General features: G+C 42.6%; 1 protein-coding gene across 1 annotated transcript in view; it reads left to right on the forward strand.

Annotated features, from left to right (window-relative positions):
- Positions 1–3053: 3053 nt before the first annotated feature.
- The window catches only part of LOC308099655 (shisa family member 6), a gene marked incomplete at both ends in the record, with an annotated part of 163279 nt that continues 141009 nt past the window's right edge, over positions 3054–25323 (forward strand). Inside the window, 2 exons of the mRNA XM_080448391.1 lie at positions 3054–3640; positions 21626–21786. Of these exons, the coding sequence (XP_080304517.1) occupies positions 3054–3640; positions 21626–21786 (748 nt within the window). The remainder of the gene's footprint in view (positions 3641–21625; positions 21787–25323) is intronic.

Here is a 25323-nt window from a genome sequence, read left to right on the forward strand (position 1 = left end):
TGCGTGTGCACGCGTGTTCAGCGTTCCCCTAGCGTAGCTTCCTGGTTGCTATGTGGGGGGGAACAACAAAAGACAGGTCCGCGTCGGCACATCAAAGCCCCGCCTCTCCGCGTTCTCCTTCTCCTCGGAGGAGGAGGAGGACGGTTTATTTCGCGAGGAGGAGCTCCTCCTCGCGAAATAAACCGTCCTCCTTCTCAGAAGGAGGACGATTTATTTCGCGAGGAGGAGCTCCTCCTCGCCTCACGTAATAAACCCCCGCCTCGCAGTGCCGCGTCCTCCTTCTCCTCCTCTCCTCGCGAGCCTCGCTAATAAACCCTATCTCGAAAAGCCCCGCCTCGCCCCGAAGCCCGTGCCTAAAAACGAGCGCTCTGTCTTCAATCTACCTGGTTCTCCATTCACCTGTGACATATATATATATATATATATCCTATAAATGCATTCCAAACGTCACGCAAATCAGTACACATTATCTATATAATCAAGTGATCAAGACGGATCCGTTTTGTATTTGTTGATCTAGTTGTCATGTACATAGGAAATTGTATGAATGTATGTGCTACCCCCCCATGTTTTACTTTTTTGGACAATGTGTACAAAATATGTTCATGATATATTCTGTCAATAAAACATGAATCAATCAATCAATCAATCAATCAATCAATCAATCAATCAATCAATCAATCAAATATTACAGGCAAATATTGGTACACTTTTCTCTGACTGACAACTGAGGTCCATTTCTACCCTTTCAGAGTTAAATTCCCCATCTGCTGCTTCAAGCAAATGGAAAAACTTGGCAAAGATTATTAGGCAAAGTAGCCTACTATTATAGTATTATTATTTTGTATTCCTAACCAACTTGTAGATTGTAAATCTATACAACAACCCACATTATGAAACACTCCTCTCAGAAACAGCCTGCACAATGGATAAGACTTTCCCAGAGGTGGAAAGTAACTGCATTTACGCAAGTACTGCAGGCAAGTAGTTCTACTTTACTTGAGTATTTCCACGTGTAATAGCTGTATGCAATAAAACCCTCCGTGTAATGGATTCACTTGTAAATCAGACAGTGCAGGAATGTATGTAACCAAATGGACCCTTAAAGGGTCGTGCACTCTCTGAGTTATATGAACACAGGATTTACAGTGTATTCATTTTCTGAATCCCCTCACTCGCAACGCCAGCCATTTGCTTTGCACAGGCACGCAAACACCGCGACAGGCGATGTGACTGGCAGTGGTGGAAAAAGTAGGCTAATCAATGTAGAAATACTCTACACTGTTACAAGTAAAAGTCCGGTATTACAAATTTACTTGAGGTAAAACTATTGGCATCAAATGCACTTAAAGTACCAAAAGTAGAATGTACTCATTATGCAGAATGTCACATTTCACAAGTTTTCAAGAATACCAGATCTACAAGCTCACAATGAGTAGATCTGCTATTTTCAAATGTCCGAAATGTATATAGGGCTGAAGTGGTTAATGTATGTTTTGTAATAATAATCCAAATCTACAAAGTAATTTAGTAACTAAAGTTTAGTAAAAGTACAATATTGACGAGATGTAGTGGAATAGAAGTAAAAGTAGCTTACTGAAAACTGGAAATACTCCAGTAAAATAAAAAATATCTCAATATTGTAAGTACAGTACTTGATGGATAACATTTAACTGACGTAGCCTATACATGAATCTGTGACGAGAGAGAGAGAGAGAGAGGAGAGAGAGAGAGGGGAGAGAGAGGGAGAGAGAGAGAGAGGGAGAGAGAGAGAGGGAGAGAGAGAGAGAGAGAGAGAGAGAGAGAGAGAGAGAGAGAGAGAGAGAGAGAGAGAGAGAGGAGAGAGAGAGAGAGAGAGAAGAGAGAGAGAGAGAGGAGAGAGAGAGAGATGAGAGAGAGAGAGAGAGAGAGAGAGAGAGAGAGAGAGAGAGAGAGAGAGAGAGGAGAGAGAGAGAGAGAGAGAGAGAGAGAGAGAGAGAGATCAAGCGTAGAGCGGCAGTCCTGTCTTGCCTCCTCGTGTCTTTCTAAGGTTCTTGGATTCAGTGCAGACAGGCGGCCAGTCGCAGGGCACCGTCTGGACCGTCTGTTGTTTTACCTAATATATAGGCTACATACATGTTGTTGTGCAGCCTCAACGCTCTGTATATTCCCACTGTAACAAAGTTTAGGATCAAACCCCCACTCAATTTGTATGGGGAACAACGAAGACGGCACATTTGCTGTAAGGTAAGGGAACAATTGATGTTGTGATATTATTTTTTTAATTGTGTCATGTTTTTGATAGATTGCTCGATAGATGTTTGCATACAGAATAACGAGCTATCGGAAGTCATTAGGTATAACTGTAATATCAATGCAATCATAATAATGCATTCAAGGAAGAAGATTCAAAGGTCTTATTTCTGTTGGCCAGAAAGTCAGCTGCAGCGCTGTCCGGGGTGCTGAAACGGCTCGGTGTAATTAAACGGGACCATGCTGATAAATCCTGAGCGTCAATGCAATTTGCACGCTGTCAGAGTTACACATGCATAAACTGTCACGTACTGTACTGTCCTTACTCTAGTAAAGAAGTCGCTGTTTTAATTGATCAGCCCCGTCTGTGTGTTGTTGTTCCACAGGACGCGATCAGAGTTTTCCCCTCAGTTCTTGGTAAAGAACAGAAACTCTCGGATCAGCTCTTTGAGGGGTCGAACCCTCCACCTCCCCCCACCCCCCCTCCACCACCACCACCCCAACACCACCGGATGACCGCAAGAACTCCACTTTGGCCGCGCTGCTCCTCCAGTGCTGCTCCTCCTGCAACTCAACTGTCTGCGGGGGTTCGATTCTCTCTCATTGCGCGCAGACCTGAAGCAATGACACATGTTGACCAACAACAACACCACCAGTCCGCTGGAAGGGAACCAGCAGCAGCAACTCCCGCGAAAAAAATCGGGCAACTAATAAAGGCGCCGCTCGGTAAGTAAGAAAGTTTGGGGGTGGGAAGGAAACGGCAACACAAAAAAAAAGAGACAAACTGAAGAGAGTGGAGGAGAAAAACAACGGACAGAGCGATGGGGATAAAACACCTCCTGCTGCTTTTCATCTACTTGGACCCGCTGAACGTTCTGTGCGCCGCGGCGCAGAACAGCAAGAAGAGCAAGCCGCCTCCGAAGAGGAACCAGATGACCGGCAACGGCACCGCGGTCCCCGCTGCTCCCGGCGCTCCCCCCGGCGGCGGCCCGGGCAGGGGTCGCGGCGGGGGAATCACCACCCAGCTGCAGGCGCCCCCCGCCGGCCTCCAGCACGACACCTGCCTCGGCTACTACGACGTGAGCGGCGCGCTGGACAAGGAGTTCTCGTGCAACAACACGGACCACCGCTACTGCTGCGGCAGCTGCTTCCTGCGCTTCTGCTGCGCGGACAAGAGCAAGCGCGTGGAGCAGAAGACGTGCACCAACTACAACACGCCCGACTGGATCAAGACGCAGCCGCCCTCGCCGGCGCCCTCGGGCGAGACGTACGACCCGGCGCTCGACCAGACCAACGCCACCGTGTACATCACCTGCGGTGTCGTCTCGGTTATCGCGCTCATCGGGATCTTGGCGAAGGTCGCCTACGATAAAGCCACCAAGCCGCCGCAGGAGATGAACGTCCATAGGTGAGTCACTGATCCTATGTTATACTACTATACTTCTAAATGTTGTGTTCAATTGTAGCTCTTGAGTCTGTGCGAATGTAACCAAATGGACCCATTTGGTTACATTTTGCACACATACTCAGTTAAAGTATGGTGGAGCTGTCCTTGATTGAAGAAATCCTTAGTCGACTAATACCCACTAATAGAAATGTGTCGACTAATGATTGAACTTGGTGTTGGTACTCTTAACTTGGTATTGGTACTCTGAGTGTGTGCGAATGTAACCAAATGGACTCTTATGGGTCCATTTGATTAGATGATTTAACTTGGTATTGGTTCTCTTAACTTTGTATTGGTACTCTGAGTGTGTGCGAATGTAACCAAATGGACCCATAAGGGTCCATTTGGTTACATTCGCACACACTCAGAGTTACAATATTGTAAGGCTGTCCTTGACTGAAGAAAGCCTTAGTGACTAATACTAATAGAAATGGGTTGACTAATTGAGTAGATGATTTAACTTGGTGTTGGGTTTGCTGCATACAGTCATGCAGAGAGAGCAGGTCGGTGTGGTTTAGAACTGAACAATCTAATGTTGATTTCACAACAGCTACTGGCTATTGAAAATTATACTGGCAGAATTAAAGGGTTACACCTTAAGTATTAATACAATAGATGCATATGCTATGGTGGGAAAAAAAACATTTAAAGATATGGGTAAGTGAGAGCCTATTTTTTGGTTAAAACAAAACGTTTTCTTGTTTTGTTAAAAGGTTAATGTTCTGATCATTATAGTGTTTGTTCAGTAACAGGGGTCTCCCCGTCTCTCCAGCTCTTTAATAAACATACACGAAAATATTTTCAGGTAGGTGACAAAATGTAAGCCAATCAAGAGAGAGTACCCATTTATCATCAGCTTCATTTTTCCCAGTTCCAATTTAGTCTGCTCATCTATTTGTGTAATCACTTCCAATTTCACTTGTTTAATCTGTATCCTGCCTGAGTTCTCAATCCTGATTGGATAGAATTGGTATCCTGACCTGAAAATGCATTTTCTGTTGAATATAGAGCTGGAGAGACATGGAGACTCCTGTTACTGAACAAACACTCTATCAATTAGTACTATCAGAATATAGAGCTATTTTAACCAAAGAAAATCACTTACCCTACCTTTAACCAACTACCAATTTGACTAAAAGCACAGACCAATTAATTGATTCATGGACTACAGAGGACAGCCCTAAATCACGAAAGCAGCTCTACTAGATGCTTTGGAATGTTAAAAGAAAAAAATTAATTTACTCTGTGTGTTGTCTCCGGTGGTGACTATTGCATCATCTGCTTAATGCTTTGGCGTGAAATGTGATTAAGCATGCTGTGTAGTTTGTCGACGCCCTGTAGGGCCTGTACCAGTAGGAAAGGGGACGTTTGAACTCGATCCAAACTCTCTAAGCACTACTTCAAACAGTTAAGTCAAAATCACTGGTTCGTGTGGCCTGTGAGAACATTAGATGTCCTTTTCCTCCTAAAATAAGGTTGGCTGCCCCTGACCACAGAGCATTGCCTTTATTAGCAACACACTGCCTTTAGACAGTATGTACCAGCACTCTACTCTCTTTGTATCTAAAGATTGTACGCCTGCATGAATGAATGAATGAATGAATGAATGAATGAATGAATGAATGAATGAATCATTTTATTTTTGTGTCTGGCTGCCTCAACACAGCCCATCCCTTATCCCTTACTGCAGTGGTTCTCAAACTTTTTCATATCAAGGACCCCCAACATGATATGTATTTGGCCGTGGACCCCCCATCTCAAATATTTTGTTCCAGTGACCCTCAGAAGCAAAGATTTGAGTTAAAAATGTTCGCTTAAAAATTATATATATTCTATATAGGCTACTAGGCTTGCACACATTTTCACGATTTTTCAAAATAGCAGATCTACAAGCTCATAGCGCGGCACTCGGTGCCGCGCTATGAGCTTGTATATCTGCTATTTTTGAATAGCCAAAGTATAAAAGGTAAAAAATTACTGCGATATTAACACATTTGGCTGGGGACCCCCTGGAACCCCCCCAAGGACCCCTGGGGGTCCCCGGACCCCACTTTGAGAACCAATGCCTTACGGGATGGGCTTAAATTCAAAAATGTGACCACCCAATGTGCTGGTGGTCACCATGGCTATGACATATTAATTATCCTATGGAATAAAATAAGAATTGAGCGACCATTTGTCTGTACCACCATAGATTACAGACAAGATACGAGGTCCTTTGTTTCCTTTTTCATGAATTTAGGTCAGTGCATTTCTATGGGCTAGGGCAGTGGTTCTCAGCGTGGGGTCCGGGGACCCCCAGGGGTCCTTGAGGGGGTTCCAGGGGGTCCCCAGCGAAATGTGTTAATATAGCATCACAATCAACCACTTGAATTACATTTTTAACATACATCTTCTCTTCTTCTAAGGACAGTACAATCCTACGTGATAGTTTATGCATGTGTAACTCTGACAGTGTGCACATTGTGACCAAATGGACCCTTGCGGGTCCATTTGGTCACAATTTGCACACTGTCAGAGTTAAATTGACCTTCAGGATTTATCAGCTTCTGCACAAAGCCTTTTCAGATGGGGGGGGGGTCCACGGCCAAATACATATCATTTTGGGGGTCCATGACATGACAAAAGTTTGAGTACCACTGGGCATGATTCCATAGCCATCAACAAAGACATCCGATGATGGAATGTCTCCTGGGTGTGTGTGCAGTGGTCCAGTCCTTCCAACAGAGATCTATAGACCAGGGGGTCCCAAACTGCTGCATGCCAAGGACCCCCAAATAGCCCATATAGCCACAAGCTCGCAGCGTGACTGGTGTGTTTTGCGCAACACCGTTGTATGTCAAAGTATAAAATACAAGGGTTAAGTGTGTTGAAAGTGCTTACACTGACACAATAATGTTAGGATAATATTCATTCATTCATTCATTCATTTACGTTGTATTCACCATTCTATTGCACCCCCCCCCCTGGCAAACCATTGTATTTTTTCGTGTCAAGGACCCCCAAAATTGATATATATATTTGGCCACAGACCCCCATCTGAAAATGGTTTGTGCCAGCTAACAGGGACCCCCAGAAGAGAAGATTTGTGCAAAAAATAATATAATTGTATAAAACATTTTCCAATACTTTCAAGATCTTTGAAAAAAAATTAAAATATACCCCCCCAAGGACCCTGGTCCCCACTTTGAGAACTATACTGCTCTAGACAGTAGAGAGTAGAATCCATGCAGGCTTTGTGATCGGGGGGGTTTAGAGATGCTTTCATTTCATAGCAACTGCCTGCAACATTTTCAATTTGTTCACAAAACGTTCTTTTTATATTTCTGTCAAAGGAACTGGTATACTGATAGCCTGGAGCAGTCTCCAGTCATGTTGATTCCAGTCGGCCTTGGAAGCGGTGATCTTAATTGGTCTCTGTAGATTTTACACTGCAGCTTTTTTTATTTATTTTATTATTATTTCTCAACAGCAAGTGGACTTAACCTGTTCAATCCGGGAACGCACCATGTGTCATTTTAAGATTTCTTTGGCTATTCTAAAAATAGCAGATATACAAGCTCATAGCGCGGCACCGAGTCCCGCGCTATGAGCTTGTAGATCTGCTATTTTTGAAAAATTGTAAAAATGTGTGCACATTTTTGAATGTATATATATTTTTAAAGCGAACATTTGTAACTCAAATCTTTGCTTCTGGGGGGGGGGGGGGGTCCCTGGAACAGTATATTTTGAGATGGGGGGGGGGGGGGGGCAAATATAATTTTGGGGGTCCTTGACATGGAAAAGTTTGAGAACGACTGATTATAGCAACATTTTAAGACATTTATAGAATCCCCCAGAAGCAAAGATTTGGGTTACAAATGTTCGCTTAAAAAAACACACATTCAAAGATTTGCACCAATTTTCACGATCTAAAAAAAATAGCAGATATCTGCTATTTTTTAATAGCCGAATACATCAAAAAATGACACCGATGCGTTCCCGGTCTTAAAGGGTTAACCGCACTGCAAAATCCTCAATGTTAATTCAAACTTGTGTTACTCCAAGAGTGTCTTGGAGTTGAAGATATACTTTACCTTTTTTTAGGGTCCAAGTAGGTTAGTTCTCAACATTTTCAAGCCGCGACCCCCCCCAAAATAATCATAATTGAACTGGGTACGAGCACTTGGAATAGTAGGAGTTGAGGCATTTATATTTAGTTTGACTCGGTTCCACAGATAAATATTGTGAAAATAGCAGATCTACAAGCTCACAACGGCTATTTTCAAAATGCTACTTATATTATTTGACAATTTGGCCAATGTTTGACCAGTTGTTATAGAATAGTTGGTTGATTACTGTTGATGCCGTAATGGTTTCATTTCTTTTCTGTCTTTTTTTAAGGTATTAAAAAGGTCTTAAAAGTCCTTAAATGGTCACTTTACTGTCATCTGGGGATCCCCCCCAAAAAGTATGTGCGGACCCCCTGGGCGTCGTGACCATGTTATATGTCCAGTGGCGTATGGCGTACATATGGCTGAGGCATGTGGATGGCGCCAGGACCAATCCCCTTGCCAGATCTACAAGCTCATAGCGCGGCACTCGGTGTCGCGCTATGAGCTTGTAGATCTGCTATTTTAAGATCGTGAAAATGTTTGCAAATCTTTGAATACATACGTTTTTTTAAGCGAACATTTTTAACTCAAATCTTTGCTTCTGGGGATTCTACAAATAATCTTCTAAATCCTAACAGTTTTCTGAAACACTTATGTTGCTATAATATCAGTGGTTCTCAAACGTTTTCATGTCAAGGACCCCCAGAATTATAGGTATTTGGCCGCGGACCCCCATCTGAAAATATTTAGTTAGGCCCCCAGAAGCAAAGATTTCAGTTACACATGCGCTTGTAGCAGAAAAATAGCAGATCTACAAGCTCACAGCGCGGCACAGAGTGCCGCGCTATGAGCTTGTAGATCTGCTATTTTTGAAGTGGTTAAAATCTAAAAGGACAGATGCGTTCCCGGTCTTTAATGGGTTAACTTCTGGAGAGTGTCAAAACAAAATGGACCCGTAAGTTAAATTGTCACTCAGGATTTAGCCTTCTCGAGGCTGGCGTATATCCGTGCAAATCCTGCAGCATTTCTCATCACGTCTTCTTGAACTAAACTAAACACAGAGTTCCCATCTGAACCGCAGCTTGTGAAGTTTGAGTGACGCAAGAGGGGTGCGGAGGGAAGAAAATATATGCTTTTTTAATTTGGCGTGGGAGTAGTTTAATTGGGCCTAACCAGTTCTAACCAGAACCACCAGCCTCGGGTTGATGGCTTTAAGAGGCAGCTAATAACACACTTGTATGACCTTGCCTTTATCCGATCTCCTTTTAATCTGTATATGAATATATATATATTTTTAAAGCAAACATTTGTAACTCAAATCTTTGCTTCTGGGAATTCAACAAATGTCTTCTAAATCCTAACAGCTTTCTGAAAAACGTATGTCGCTATACTTTTCCATGTCAAGGACCACCCGAAATTATATTTGGCCGCGGGCCCCCATCTCAAAATATGAGATATGCCCCTCCCAGAAGCACAGATCAGAGTTAAAAATGTTCGTCTTAAAACATAAATCAAAGATTTGCACAAAGTTTCAACGATTTTTCAAAAATAGCCAAAGAAATCTTAAAAATTACACACAGACGCGTTCCCGGTCTTAAAGGGTTAACTGATTTTACCCTTTTTAATTTCACTGTTTTAATTTCACTCCCGACTAGACTTTAACTTATTGCTTTGTTTGACCTGTGTTTTTAACTTGAACGTAAAGCCCTTTGAACTAGGCCTACATTTATTTCTTGAAGGTGCTCCATAAATAAAGGGTATTAGTACTACTGTTCCCAATCTGAGAGACGGCTTTGGATCGAGACACCATTGTCACTTATTTACTGTGGTTGCAACCTCACGATGACAGGACGTTGCCAAGAAGACGTATTTGTCAACTGTAGGAGGCTATTGATAATTGAACACTGTCAGATATTGGTCATGTAACCATGGGTGCCTGCTGGCTTGGAAATGCCATGGGAGATTACTTGGTTGCTTAGAGCATTGGATCTCAAAGTGGGGTCCGGGGACCCCCAGGGGTCCTCGGGGGGGTTCCAGGGGGTCCCCAGCAAAATGTGTTAATATAGCGTCACAATCATTTTAACCGCTTAGCTTTGGCTTTTAAAAAATAGCAGATCTACAAGCTCATAGCGCGGTACCAAGTGCCGCGCTATGAGCTTGTAGATCTGCTATTTTTGAAAAACCTTCAAAATGTGTGCAAATCTTTAAATCTTTTTTTTAAAGGCGAACATTTTTGGGACAAATCTTTGCTTTTGGGGGTCCCTGGCACAACATATTTTCAGGTGGGGGTCCGTGGCTAAATACATATCAGGGGGTCCTTGGCACGAAAAAGATTGAGAACCATGCACCACTGGCTTAGAGCAGTGGTTCTCCAATCTGGGAACCCATAGTAAAAAAAAAAAAAAAAAATCTGTCTTGAGAGATTAGTGGTTCTCAAACGTTTTCATCTCAAGGACCCCCAAAGTGTGTTCTGGCCACGGATTCCCCGTCTGGAAATAATTTGTGCCAGGGAACGCATACAAGATTTGTGTTGTTGAAACCTTTCACAGATATTCAGGATTTATTTCTAATTATTAGAAAAAAAAATTAGCAGATCTACAAGCTCACAAGCTTAGCCAATAATTTGTATTGGGTTGAAGTGGTTAAACAGTTTTTGATGCTATATTAACTCGTTTGGCCGGGGACCCCCTTGAACAAAGACCCCTGGGGGTCCCCGGCCCCCACTTTGAGAACCACTGGCTTATACAGGCCCCATCTGGTACGAAAACCTAAATCTGTCCAATGACATCAGAGCAGAAGACAGATGCTTTTCCAGTGAAGAACAATTACTTACACAACAACTGAATATTTTACTCAAAGGTCAATCGACCTGTTTATAGATTGGCGTTGTGAGAAAGCACAAGAAAAGCCTTAGTGTGCAAAACAAACCTTTTCCTGATGAAAAGCATAAATAAGATCATGCCAATACACAGCGGTGGACAGTAACAAAGTGCATTTACTTGAGTACTATACTTACATACATTCTTTAGTTTTTTACTATGTGTACTTAAACTCAAGTACGCCAGACACGACAATGTTATTTTGACGCCATATTAACTAATTTGGTCGGGGACCCCCTTGAACCCCCTCAAGGACCCCTGGGTAGTAGCATCTATACTTTGACTCAGGTACTGGGGTTGAGTATACTTTTTTCCAACAATGAGTATATAGTAGGGATGCAACAATATTGTTGTTATCGTGATATCATAATAACAATAATTCCTCAATATTATCGTGGAATGTCTACACTATTATCGTGGGCCTGTGACGGCATCTAAAATAGGTATTCAGGCCAAACAGTGTGTTGTATTATTTTGTTTGAACAGCAGCGGAATAATGAGAGTGAAACAGCCTCTACTTTGTAGCAACTCTCTGGCTGATAGCTTGGTTATTTAGCTAAACGTTAGCAGCTAACTTAGCTTTAGTCAAACAGTGCTGCCAGCTCTGTACCAAGACACACAAGCTAATGCGGCACAATGCCTCAAGTCAGCAGAGTGCATCTCATTATTCACATAGAACCATAGCATCCCAATTCTGTCTCATACTAAGTTAACCTTAACCTAATTTATTTTATCATGTTTTATTTTTTATATTGTGATAAATATCATATCGTGCACTGGTTATTGTGAACCGTTGGTATCGTTACATCCCTAGTATATATAGTTGCTAATCCCCATATCCCAGAGCTGACTTTCTGTCCACGGTTGTCAGCATAAATCATTGCTGTTCGTCGGGCAAAAACCTTGTATCTCCATAATTTCAACGTTTTATTTTCCGTGAATGAATCCCCCCCCCCCCTACTTCATCACCTAACGCCAAAATCAAATGGGTTGAGATCTGATCGAGCCAAGTCTCCTGAGGAGATGACTCCCCTATACTTTTTTATTCTATTTAAAAGAGTGTCGCACCAAAGTAGTGACAACAGCAGATCTACAAGCTCACAACATGTCGCATCGCCGCCATGTTGCGAGCTTGTAGATTGGCTATTTTCAGTACTTTAAAATGTTAAAAAAGTAATAATAACAAAAAAAAATAACGGTTTCCACAGCAATTAAAACGTCTCTAGCAAAGCCGACCCTTACGGGTCCATTTGGTTCCATTTGTACACTTTCAGAGTTATACACCAGTAAGAGGCCATTTGGAAGGAAGGAACCATGAGGGTCCCTGAATCCCAATTTTAGACCTACTGGTGTTGCAGAGTGTTTCCAGTGAGCCAACATGCACAAAATCAGCACCCTGACTCTGTTTGACCAGAATGGAGCAGAGCCTTCATTAGTATCATTGGCGACACCTGTGAATTTCTTCACTATATGGCTGCTGTGCATATAGATCCTCTTGAGTCAGAGTGTAGACTACTCCTGGTCAAATATTTATTCAACTACAAGTGAAAGTTGCTCAGTCAGATTTGTGCTTGAGTTGAAGTACGGGAGTACATTTTTGTATAAAAAAATATCAATAATAGTTAAAATAGCCGACCTACAAGCTTACAATGTGTCACATTGCGACGCGTTGGCAGCTTTTACATCTGCCATTTTTTCACTATATTTGAAATAAAGCATAAGTGGTTCATTCATAATGTACTTTTTCCCTTCCTAGAAATGTAGTGGAGTCAAAAGTAACAAGTATCCAGGGGTGCCCGCTGGCCTAGCGGTCCAGGTGCATACCATCTATGCTGGTAATCCAGCTTGACAGCGTGTCGGAGGTTTGACTCCTGATCCCCATGACCTTTTCTGTGTGTCCCCCCCATCTCTCTCCTAATTTCCTGTCAGCCCACTATCCTATCAATAAAGGCAGAAAAAGCCCCAAAAATGTCTTTTAAAAAAAAAGTATCCCAAAGTATCCTCAAATAATGTACTTGAGTACAGTACTGAGGTAAATGTCCTTCGTCACTGTCCACCCCAGTATATACTTGGCAAAGAATCATAACCCTAAAAGATGAAGGAGTGCCTCTGCTCATTTCCGCCGGTTCTCTAAAACAGTGGTTCTCAAACTTTTTCGTGCCAAGGACCCCCAAAATTATATGTATTTGGCCGCGGACCCCCCATCTCAAAATATTTTGTTCCAGGGACCCCCAGAAGCAAAGATTTGAGTTACGAATGTTCGCTTTAAAAGATATATACTCAAAGATTTGCACAAATGTTCACGATTTTTCAAAAATAGCAGATCTACAAGCTCATAGCGCAGCACTCAGTGCCACAATTTTAAAGACAAAAAATACCATCTTTATTATCATAAAATCGTTTGCCAATTATTTGGGGGCCCTCTTGCAATATCCTCATGTCCCAAAAAAGCACTGCTCTAAAGCATTGGTTCTCAAATTGGGGTCCGAGGACCGGTCCTTGGGGGGTTTCCAGGGGGTCCCCAGCAAAATTAGTTAGTATACTGTAGCGTCACAATCATTTTAACCACTTGAACCATATTTTATACTTTGGCTATTCAAAAATAGCAGATCTACAAGGTCATAGCGCGTCACTTTGTGCTGCGTTATGAGCTGGTAGATCTGCTATTTATTTTTTTAAATCGTTTTTTTTTTGTAAATCTTTATAACGTTTATTTACTTTTTAAAGCAAACAATTTGTACTGAAATATTTGCTTCTGGGGGTCCCTGGCCAAAAATATTTTCAGATGGGGGTCCGCAGCAAAACACATACCATTTTGGGGGTCCTTGGCACAAAAACGTTTGAGAAGCACTGCTCTGAAGCGGTGGTGACGCCCCCCCCCCCCCCCTTCCTCAGCGGAGCGGTGGGAGGACTGTGAGCAGAATGCCTGAGACGTTGTTGGCGGGGTGACCTTTGCCGTCTCGCCCGCGACCTTCACGGAGAGGCTTGAGGAAGAGATGCCGCTTGAAAGCTAAAGCCAGGCCATTCAAACCGGCCCAGCATTGATCACCTCTCCTCTGGAGCCCAGAGATACGAGCGAGGTCGGGTGGAAAGACCTCGTATACGTTCAAAACTGTATACTTTTCAGGAAATGGAGAGAAAGAAACGAACCTGATGTGTTTTCCCTTTGGATCCAATGTAGATAGTGTTTAGTTACAGTCTCTTGATAATGCTTTTGGTTGGTTCGAGATTTATCGCACGCACGCACGCACGCACGCACGCACGCACGCACGCACGCACGCACGCACGCACGCACGCACGCACGCACGCACGCACGCACGCACGCACGCACGCACGCACGCACACACACACACACACACACACACACACACACACACACACACACACACACACACGCTTTAACAGACAGACAGACAGACAGATAGACAGAGACACACAGAAAAACACACACACACGCACGCGCACACGCACACGCACACGCACACGCACACGCACACGCACACGCACACACACTTAAACACCCTTAAACACACTTTTACTGTCAATTTTTTTTAAATAGCAAAAATAGATAGCAGATTTACAAGCTCACACGTAATGTGAGTTTGTAGTTCGGCTATCGGTGCTACTTTCTTACCCGACACTGTTCTACAACAAAGTAGGGCATTCAATTATGAGGGGAAAAAATGGATTAAAACTTTGAAGTCTGGAGATACAAGGTTTCTGTCGGACAGCGGTGAATTTATGCTGGATCTCTGGCCAGAAGAGTGATGCTGCTTCTTGACCCGAACGCACACTGGAGACGGGCTTAATTGCAAAAGGACTGAAATGGATATCGTTGCTGTCAGGCAGAAACCTCCTATCTCCATACTTTAACTTTTTGTGTTGTTTTTTCGTAAATTGAACGCGCTATTTGATCTAACAGCGTCACACAGAAGCATCAAAACTAGCAGATCTACAAGCTCGAAACGCAGCGTGAAGCGACGCGTTTTGAGCTTGTAGATCTGCTACTCTTGCTAATTTTGAGCTTGAATCCTGAAAAGTAACAGTTTTGGACATATGAGGTTTCCACCCGACAGAGACATAAAAAAATAATGACAAGAATTGCAGTGTAAATACAGAGGTGGAAAGTTCATTTAGTCAAGTACACTGTACTCGAGTACAATTTTGAGGTAGTTTGACTATACTTGAGTATTTCGATTTGTTGATACCTCATACTTCTTCTTCTCAGAGGTACAATTGTACTTTGTTTTACTCCGATACAATTATTTGTAATTAGTAATAGTAATACAAAACGTACATTGACCAATTAAGCCCTATTTTATGCTTGAACGTGTTGGGAGCTTGTAGATCTGCAATTTTCTTTGAAAAATCTGACTACTTTTACTTTTGCCACTCCAAGTACATATTGATGCCAATTCTTGAGCCTTTAGCTCAAGTCAAATGTTGAATACAGGAATCTTGTAACATTCATGTAACATTGTAGTATTATATCGACTGTATGGTTACCTTTGCCAAACCACTTAAACCCCAGCATCCGTATTTTGGGGAGAGCTTTCGCGGAAAATAGCCGATCTACAAGCTCACAACGTGTTGCGCTGCGACGCGTTGTAAGCTTGTCGATCGGCTATTACACAATAACAGAAAACGAGGGGGGGGGGGGGGGGGGGGGGGACGGAAATCAGAGTACTTCTTTCAGCGCTGTGTAAAGGTGAAGAAAAGGCAGGAATTGGTTGATTTGTATGCAGCGCCGGCGTTAGCCTTTCACGTTTAACCCACTAAGACCGGGAACGCATCTGTGTCATTTTAAGATTGCTTTGGGCTATTCAAGCAGATATACAAGGTATATCAAAAATCGTGAGAATTTTAGCAAATATATATATTTTTAAAGCGAACATTTGTAACTCAGATATTTGCATCTGGGGGGTCCCTGGAACAATATATTTTGAGATTGGGGTCCAAATGCATATAATTTTAGTAGCCTTTGACATGAAAAGGTTTGAGAAGCACTGACTATAGCAACACAAGTTTCTTCAAAAAACTGTTAGGATTTAGAAGACATTTGTAGAATACACAGAAGCAAAGATTTGACTTACAAAATATATATATTCAAAGATTTGCAAAAAAAAATCCTGATTTTTCAAAAATAGCAGATCTACAAGCTCGTAGCGCGGGAGTGCCACGCTACGAGCTTGTATATCTGCTATTTTTGAATAGCCAAAGACAGCTAAAAATGACACTGATCCCTTCCCTGGTCTAAATGGGTTAAACACACTTGGCATTTATGAAATGAGGCTGCCATAACAGCTTCCATGGCACGCTCAAACATCCCATTTGGCTGCACTCGCTCGCTTGTGCACTGCAGGGCGAGAATATTAAACTGCGTCTTTTTTTTGTGTTTGCATCTTCCACGGGAAGCTTATGAGTAACGCTGCTGCAATATCGTCGCTGTCGCGTGGGAACCTTGTATCTCCGTATTTCAACCTTTTTTTTATCCTTCTTTTTCCTGTAAATGAATGCCCTACTTTAGGGGCCCGGGACCCCTAGTGGTCCTTAGAGTTACTACAGGGGGGCCGCCAAATCTTTTTGTGATAGGAATATTATTATACTTTCACATTAACCACTCGAACCCTTGCATCTCTATTCCGAGGGGAACATAAGCCGAAAAATAGCAGATCTACAAGCTCTCAACGCCTCGCGCTGCGAGGCGTTGAGAGCTTGTAGATCGGCTATGCCTGTGGATTTCACCCTCGTAATGAGGTATTCTCATGCAGCGCTTCCGGCAAAGAGATTTGATGTAGATTAGAAAAAGAGCAGACCAAGAACAGGGCCAAAGGTCAATTGAGGGTTTAAAGGGGTAGATTTAAAAAAAAGAAATTGGTCGCATTCCTGAGCCAATAATTTGATGACCAGTGGAGTCTCCGGTAAGAGACTCAATTGACCTGCATTTGAGTCTCCTACTGGAAACTCCGCTGGTGTCATTTTTTGGTTGAACTACATTTCTGAAAATACATTATGTGGTGGGGGGGTCCCTGCTGCTTCTCTCTCTCTCTCTCTCAGCTAGGGGGTCCTTGGCCTGAAAAAAAATTGAAGACCGCTGCCCCACTTCATCCTAAAAGCGACACGTTGTGAGGCTGTTTTAGATATTTCTGAAACTTTTTAAAAAGTATACGTGATAGTGGTGAAGTGTGTCTGTGTGTTTTCATATATATATTGAACCAATGAAAAGCATTAACTAAAGCGCTTGTGACTAAATAATAACTACATTGGATCCATTGGAACACAGGTTATTTTTTTCCTTTTCTCTTTTTCCATTTGCTGAAAAGTAACCGTTTTCGACATACAAGGTTTCCACCCAACAGCTATGATACGTCCAAAACTGTTACTTTTTCAGAATTCAAATTCAAAAATAGCAAAAGCAGCAGATCTACAAGCTTGAAATGCGGCGCGAAGCGACGCATTTGCTGCTTTTGATGAGTTTGTGTGACGCTGTAGAATGATCAAGTAGGGCACTAATCAGTGGTGTAAAGTAACTAAGTACATTTACTCAAGTACTGTACTTAAGTACAATTTTGAGGTACTTTTACTTGTCTTTACTTTTATGTTTACTCCACTACATCTCACAGGCAAATATTGTACTTTTACTCCACTACAATTATCTGAAAACTTTAGTTACTAGTTACTTTGCAGATATAAATGATTAGATTATAAAACATACATTAACCACTTTAGCCCTATTTTATACCCAGGCTATTTGAAAATAGCCGATCTACAAGCTCACAACGCGTCGCATCGCGACGCGTTGTGAGCTTGTAGATCTGCTATTTTCAAACATTTTAGTACTTTTACTTTTGGTACGTAAAGTTCATTTGGATACCAATACTCTTGTACTTTTGCTCAAGTAAATTTGTTATTCCGGACATTTACTTGTAACAGAGTACTTCTACATTGCAGTATTGATACTTTTAAGTAAAACATTTGAGTACTTTTTCCACCCCTGGCGTTAATTTACGGAAAAACACAAACAGTTGAAATATGGAGATAGGAGCTTTCTGCCCAACGATATGAACATGTCAGACTTAACCACCACGCTCTCTGATAGTGACGGCTGCTCAACTCTGACTGTGTTGGAAGTATTCTTTCCATATAACTCCTGCTGCATGACGACTCGGCGGCCAACTGGGCCAATTTAAAATCAGGTCGCCTCTCTCTGCGAGCAAGACATGGTTAAAGTGTGCTCCTCCCTGGAAGGGAAATGCTATTTATATGCTGTATATCACCCAAAGTCACAGAGTTGTGGAGAAAAAAAAAGTGGACTGGGTTGGTTGCTTTAGGTTGACATTGACACAGTTAGATTGCCCTTTGGAGTTCCTTCCAGAAAGCAACACAATGGTACTTCATCTTAGCAAAGGACTCCTACTTCTCAGACTTTTCCCCCCTAATTTTAAGGTTGTTTGGTATGCAAAATTAGGCCAGTGGTACTCAAAGGTTTTTGTTTTGAGGACCCCCACAATTATATGTATTTGCCCACAAACCCCCATCTGAAAAATGTTCTGTGCCAGGAACCCCCATAGGAGAAGATTTGTTTGAAAAGTTTCAAAATGATTCCAACTGTCCAGAATTTTCCTCCATTTTACCAAGTACTTCAAAAAGAGAAGACATGACATGAAGCACTGAATGGCAAGGCTGTCATGGTCATGTCACAGACCCTGTCACATGGCTTTTAGGCCCTGTCACATCCCTTTGACAGGGCTGTGACAGCCCTTTGACATGCTACTGACCATGATACTAACATGATACTGACCATGACACTGACATGCTACTGACATGATACTGACAATGATATTGACATGATACTGACCATGATACTGACCATGATACTGACCATGATACTGACCATGACACTGACATGATACTGACATGATACTGACATGATACTGACATGATACTGACAATGATACTGACATGATACTGACCATGACACTGACATGCTACTGACATGATACTGACAATGATATTGACATGATACTGACCATGATACTGACCATGACACTGACATGATACTGACATGATACTGACAATGATACTGACATGATACTGACCATGATACTGACCATGACACTGACATGATACTGACATGATACTGACATGATACTGACATGATACTGACAATGATACTGACATGATACTGACCATGATACTGACCATGACACTGACATGATACTGACAATGATATTGACATGATACTGACCATGATACTGACCATGATACTGACCATGACACTGACATGATACTGACATGATACTGACAATGATATTGACATGGTACTGACATGATACTGACCATGACACTGACCATGACACTGACATGATACTGACCATGACACTGACATGATACTGACATGATACTGACCATGATACTGACATGATTAAACATGATACTGACCATGACACTGACATGATACTGACCATGATACTGACCATGCAGTGCAACTGTACACAATTCAGAAACCATGCCCCATTTGACTGCAGAGTTTAATGGAAAAAAAAAGTGTAGGATGCAATGAAGAAAATATACTTCAATATATTTTATTCACAAATAAAAAAGGTTATGGATTCCAGCTCTAAATGATTTATGTCTTCAAAGTAAAAAACGGCCTAAAACTCAAAATAAATGGAGCAGTTTGTGTGGTGTAACCCATCCGTACTTTATTAGCAAAATGCATTTCCTTCGTGACAGTGTGTGTAATTAGGATTTCCACTACGTCTCCGTCGCCGTCGGGCAGAAACCTCTTATCTCCATACTTTAACTTTTCATGTTTTTTTGCATAAATGAATGCCCTACTTTGTCACACTACAGCATCACACGAAAATAGCAAAAAAAATGGTGATCTACAAGCTCAAAACACATCGCAAGGCGTTTTGAGGTTGTAGATCGGCTACTTTTGCTACTTATGAATTTGAATCCTGTATATTAACAGTTATGGACATACAAGGGTTCCACCCGACAGCAGCGTCTTGTTGCAAGGCTGGGTGATTTAGATTGAATCTGTATCTAAATAAATGAGACTGGCCTTCTGGGGGCGGCATGATGATGGCGAACACGGCATATTATGATGACTGCAAGGCATCAAAACCTTCTTGTTTCATCCCTCTAACACTCCATCGTTTTGGTGGGGTTTTTTCTTCTCCCCAGAGCGCTGCATGGCAGATATTTTGTAAAGCATCAAATGTTCTTGTTTTTTTTAAACCATTCGATCCGGGAATGCATCTGTGTCACTTTTGAGTTATTTGGCTATTCCCAAATAGCAGATATACAAGCTCATAGCACTGCACCGAGTGCCGCGCTATGAGCTTGTATATCTGCTGTTTTGGGGGGAAAAATCGTGAAAATATGTGAAAATCTTTTAATGTATTTATACATTTTTAACTCAAATCTTTCTGGGGGGTCCCTGGAACAAAATATTTTGAGATGGGGGGGTCCGCCGACAAATACATATCATTTTTGGTGGTCCTTGACATGAAAAAAGTTTGAGAACCACTGATATTATACAGTAGCAAGCAACATACGTTTAAAAAAAAAAGGATTTTGAATTCAGAAGACATTTGTAGAATCGCCAGAATCAAAGATTTGAGTTGCTTTAAAAATATATATATTCAAAGATTTGCACATATTTTCATGATTTTTCAAAAAATATCAGATCTACAAGCTTTTAGCATGGCACTCGCTATGAGCTTGTAGATCTGCTATTTTTGAATAGCCAAAGTAATAATGGTTATAGCTAAAAATCTAAAATGACACAGTATGCATTCCCGGAGTGAATGGGTTAATGCAATGTTTGTCATCTCAAGGACCCCCCAGTGTGATGGGAGTTATATCTCTGGGACCCCCATCTGTTAAATTCTCAGTGTTACTTTCAACTCCTAGCTAGTGATGGAAACAGTTTTTCCTTCCCAATACCGATTTCGATACCTATAACTTGCGTATGGGTCGATACCGACTACCTATCCGATACCAGTGTCAGTGTGTAATGTAATTTTTACCAGGTTGCTTGCAGCCTGGTCTAGGAAGAGACTGATCAACTACTAAACACTTTCTAAACACTTTTAGGCAACCTTTTCATCGTTGGCTGTCCTTTAAGCCAATGGGGGGACTGGCTGTCCTTTAAGCCAATGGGAAGACGGGCCGTCCTCCCATGCTATGGGATCATAACCTTACGCCCTCCCCTGTCTCTCTTCTCCCCCTCTCTCATTCACTGTGTGTATCGTTGCCCGGCCACGAGCGCTGCTTAATGTCGCTCGTTAATTCATTTGCTCCAGGTGTGTAAGCTCAGAAGCTCATTCAAGTGGGCATTTGGCAACAATCTAACCTCTCTGACCGTTTTTGTTGACAAAGTCAGCAGTAGTTGAACAACTCTACTCTTGGCAACATATTCTCACTCTCGAGTAGTACTATAGTGACTCACAGGGTTCCATTTGTACACTCTCAGAGTTCCTCTAAACCAGTGGTTCTCAACATGTGATGATTTTTGGGGGGTCCCCAGATGACAGTAAAGTGACAATTTAAGGGCTTTTAAGACAACAAAAAAAAATAACAGAAAAAAGACCATTAGTGCATCAAAAGTAATCAGTAAACAATACTATACAAACTGGTCAAACATTATGTCAAATAATGTAAGAAAGAGACAAAAAATGTGATCTACAAGCTCACAACGCCTCGCGTTGTGAGCTTGTAGATCACAATTTTTTGTGAGCTTTGTGAGCTTGTAGATCGGCTATTTTCACAATATTTATCTGTGGAAGGGAGTCAAACAAAATGGAGGGTCCCCAGTTCAAATATGATTATTTTGGGGGGTCACAGCCTAAAATGGTTGAGAACCACTCACTGGGTGAAAAGCTGCTCTAAACTGCTCTAAACCAGCTTGTTTTAATCTGTGTAACACGTCTTTTTTTCCTCTGTTTTTTCCCCCCCCCCAGAGCGCTGGCGGACATTATGAGGCAGCAGGCTCAACCGTCCTCGCAGTACGAACATGAACACGAACACATCACGTCGATGGAGAGCTCGCCCAAAGAGGAGACTCCCGTCAGGACCTCCAAGAACCACTACACCCCCGTTCACTCCAAGGCACCAAACCACGGTAATTAGGGCTCCTCTGAAACGTAGTTATTAGCAATCTTCTGGTCAAAGAACTTCAAAACATCAAAAAATCTAAACACGAGAACAGTGTCTGCATACTTTTGCTACGAGACAGCCAATAGGCTCTATGCACAGCAGCCATAGTATGATCACTTCCTTCACAGGTGTTACCAATGATACTAATGAAGGCTCTGTTCCATCTAGTGTGGCACAGTGGTTCTCAGATGTTTCAATTTCCACGACCCCCAAAACTCTGAGACTGTACAAATGGAACCAAATGGACCCTTACGGGTCCATTTGGTTCCATTTGTACACTCTCAGAGTTACACACCCCTTAAGGAACCAAGAGGGTCCCTGGACCCCAATTTTAGACCCACTGGTGTTGCAGAGTGTTTCCAGTGACCCAACATGCCACCAGAATGGAACAGAGCCTTCATTAGTATCATTGGTAATGTGTGCATAGAGCCTATTAATTGGTGGCCTTAGCTAAATTTAACCAAATGAATGAATGAATCTTTATTTGTCACTCTCTCCATGTACTTACATACATACAGACAATGAAATATCGTTCCCCCTCAGTCACTAGCAGTGTAACATAAAACATCAAGCCTATCTAAAAACATAAAAGATCCAGACTAAAAAACAGCATACAACCATAAAAACAGCATAAACAAACATTTAAAAAACCCAATATGTATTGACGTGCAATTCATCTAAAAAAGCTACCAACACAGCACGTCAGTAGGTATGGTAAGTAAAGTGCCATGTGACATGTCCAGTCCAGCACAGCCACGTCAGTTTAGGTCAGTAGGCCTGGGGGGGGGGGGGGGGGGGGATTGGCAGGGGGCGCAGTTCATTGACAGTCCTTACTGCACTCGGATAGAAGCTATTTAGCATCCTGCCTGTTCGAGCCTTAAAGGGCCATTTCACCCCTGGAAGAAGTTTTCGGTCTTTTAATGAAGTTTAGGAGTCAAGAAACAAGATCCTGGGTTTTTTTTGGTGAATAATCTGTGTTTTTAGATATCTAGTAATCTTCGCATTCTTCGTGACGTTATTTGCGTCATGAGAGATATGTCTCATTCCTTTCCGCACTACATGTTGTCTTGACGCGTCTCAGTCAGACCAGCTCCAAACGACAGCCCCCGTAACACTTTGTTCAACCTTCTTTCGCCACTCGGCCACTCCCATTAGCTGCGGCCAGTGGGCAAACCCCCTTGCAGAGTGAGGCATTACTTTACCTGAGTTATCTTCTTATAGTTGTACTTGAATGTTGACATGAAATAATAATCCTGTGTAGTGTTTCATAAGCGCAAGCTTGAAAAAAAAATACAGCGTGGAGTGGCAGCGCTGGTAAACAAACACCGTCGCAAAGGCTAGGATCATAATACCAAGGATTCGACAGTGATGTCAATACTATGCGACACGGAAGTAGAACACCAGAAAGATACCAAGGATGTCCCAGTGATATGACATCACTAACGAATCCTTGGACATATATGTAACTAGATAAACGTGCGCGAGTACAGCCAGTGTTGCCAGATATTGTGAGAGAAATAAGCAGCCAGGTCTATGAAAACAAGCCCAAAAGAACATAACTAGGCCAAGAGCACTTTACCTAGACATGGGATATTATATATTTGAAAATTGCCGATCTACAAGCTCACAACGCTTCGCGACCCATTGTGAGCTTGTAGATCTGCTATTTACAAAAAAATCTTGAGGGGGAAAAAGTGCAAAATGTGGATTTTTTTTTTTTTTTTCATTTACTTTTTATTGGATTTTTCAGAACATGAAAACAAACATACACAAAAAAAGAAAAGACTAGCACATTACTAACAAACAAACCGAACATACAAAACATACAAATACAAACATATAAGGGGAAAATGTGGAATATTTTTGACACATATTTGTTAGGGGCTCCCTGGCACAAATTATAATTTCAGATGGGGGTCTGTGGAAAAATACATGAACATGTTTGAGAACCACTGGTTTAAACATCAAAACATTTGGAAACAAGCCCAAATATCAACTACATTTTAGAAAGAAGCCGCTTATAATAAGCAGACATGGCGACACTGGCATGCTGTTTGGATGTTATTGTTGGAGATCACACCCACATGGAACCTCCCCTGCCACAAGGCACCAAAGCATTCTGGGAGTTGAAGTTATAGGCAGTGATACGCTGTGGTCCCCCCTGTGGTCACCCCTGGAACTTCTTCCAGGGGTGAAATGCTCCTTTAATGCTCCTATATCTTTTCCCAGAGGGTAGGAGGGCAAACAGGCTATGGGAAGGGTGATGGAGGTCCCTTATAATGCTGGTGGCTTTCCGTGCACAGCGCTCTGTATAGAGCTCCACCAAGGAGGGAACAGAGGCACCAATGATCCTCCCAGCTGTCTTCACCACCCGGTTCAGCCGATGTTTCTCTTCTGCCTTGCAGCTGCCGAACCAGGAGGTGAAGCTGTAAGTCAGGATGGACTCAATGGTACCCCTGTAGAAGGTGGTGAGGAGAGGAGTAGGAAGGCCTGCCTTTTTAAGCCTCCGGAGGGGGTATAGCCTCTGCTGGGCCTTCTTGATGATGGCCGTGGTGTTAGTAGTGGAGGTCAGGTCGTCTGCCAGATGAACCCCCAGGAACTTGATGTTATTTACCCTTGCCACAGGGGCGCCACCGATGGTCAGGATAAGGATAAGGATAACTCCTTTTAACAGGTCGTTCATGAAAGTCCTTGCGGTCTTGTTTCCAATGAGAACCTGTGAGCAATTGGGGTTAAGAGTCTTGCTCAGGGACAAATTTCATATCATCGGCACATATGCTGGGATAGCCTGGAATCGAACCTGGGGCAACCAGGGCCAGCTGGTTCCCTAGGCGGGCTCACTAACCACTCAGCTATGGCCGCCCCTCAGCGGTGGGTGATGGCAGATCCTGGATCTCCTGAAGTCGACCACCATCTCCTTTGTTTTGTCCACATTCAGGGAGAGGTTGTGTGAACTGCACCAAGATGTTAATAGTTCCACCTCCTTCCGGTAGGCAGACTCATCGTTCTTGTTAATGAGTCCCACCACGGTTGTATCATCGGCAAATTTGAGGATGTGATTACTGCCAAATTTGGCAGTGCAGTCGTAGGTCAGCAGACTGAACAGCAGGGGGCTCAAGACACAGCCCTGGGGCGATCCTGTGCTCACTGTGATTGTCCTTGATGTTTGGCTGTCGACCCTGACTCTCTGTTGCCTCTGAGACAGGAAGTTGAGGATCCAGGTGCAGGTGCCATAGTCCACATTCAGCGACCGCAGCTTTTCCACCAGCTGTTGTGGAATGATGGTGTTGAATGCTGAGCTGAAGTCGATGAAGAGGAGCCTGGCGTAGGTGTTCTCTTTCTCTAGATGTGACAACGTGAGATGTAGTATAGTTGAGACAGCGTCGTCTGTGGAGCGATTGGCTCTATATGCAAACTGTAGTGGATCGAGTTTTGCAGGGAGGCTGCCCTTGATGTGCTGTAAGACAAGCCGCTCAAAACACTTCATCACTACAGGTGTAAG

This window comes from Gymnoscopelus braueri (assembly GCF_963280865.1).
Source record: "Gymnoscopelus braueri genome assembly, chromosome: 13".
NCBI lineage: Eukaryota > Metazoa > Chordata > Actinopteri > Myctophiformes > Myctophidae > Gymnoscopelus > Gymnoscopelus braueri.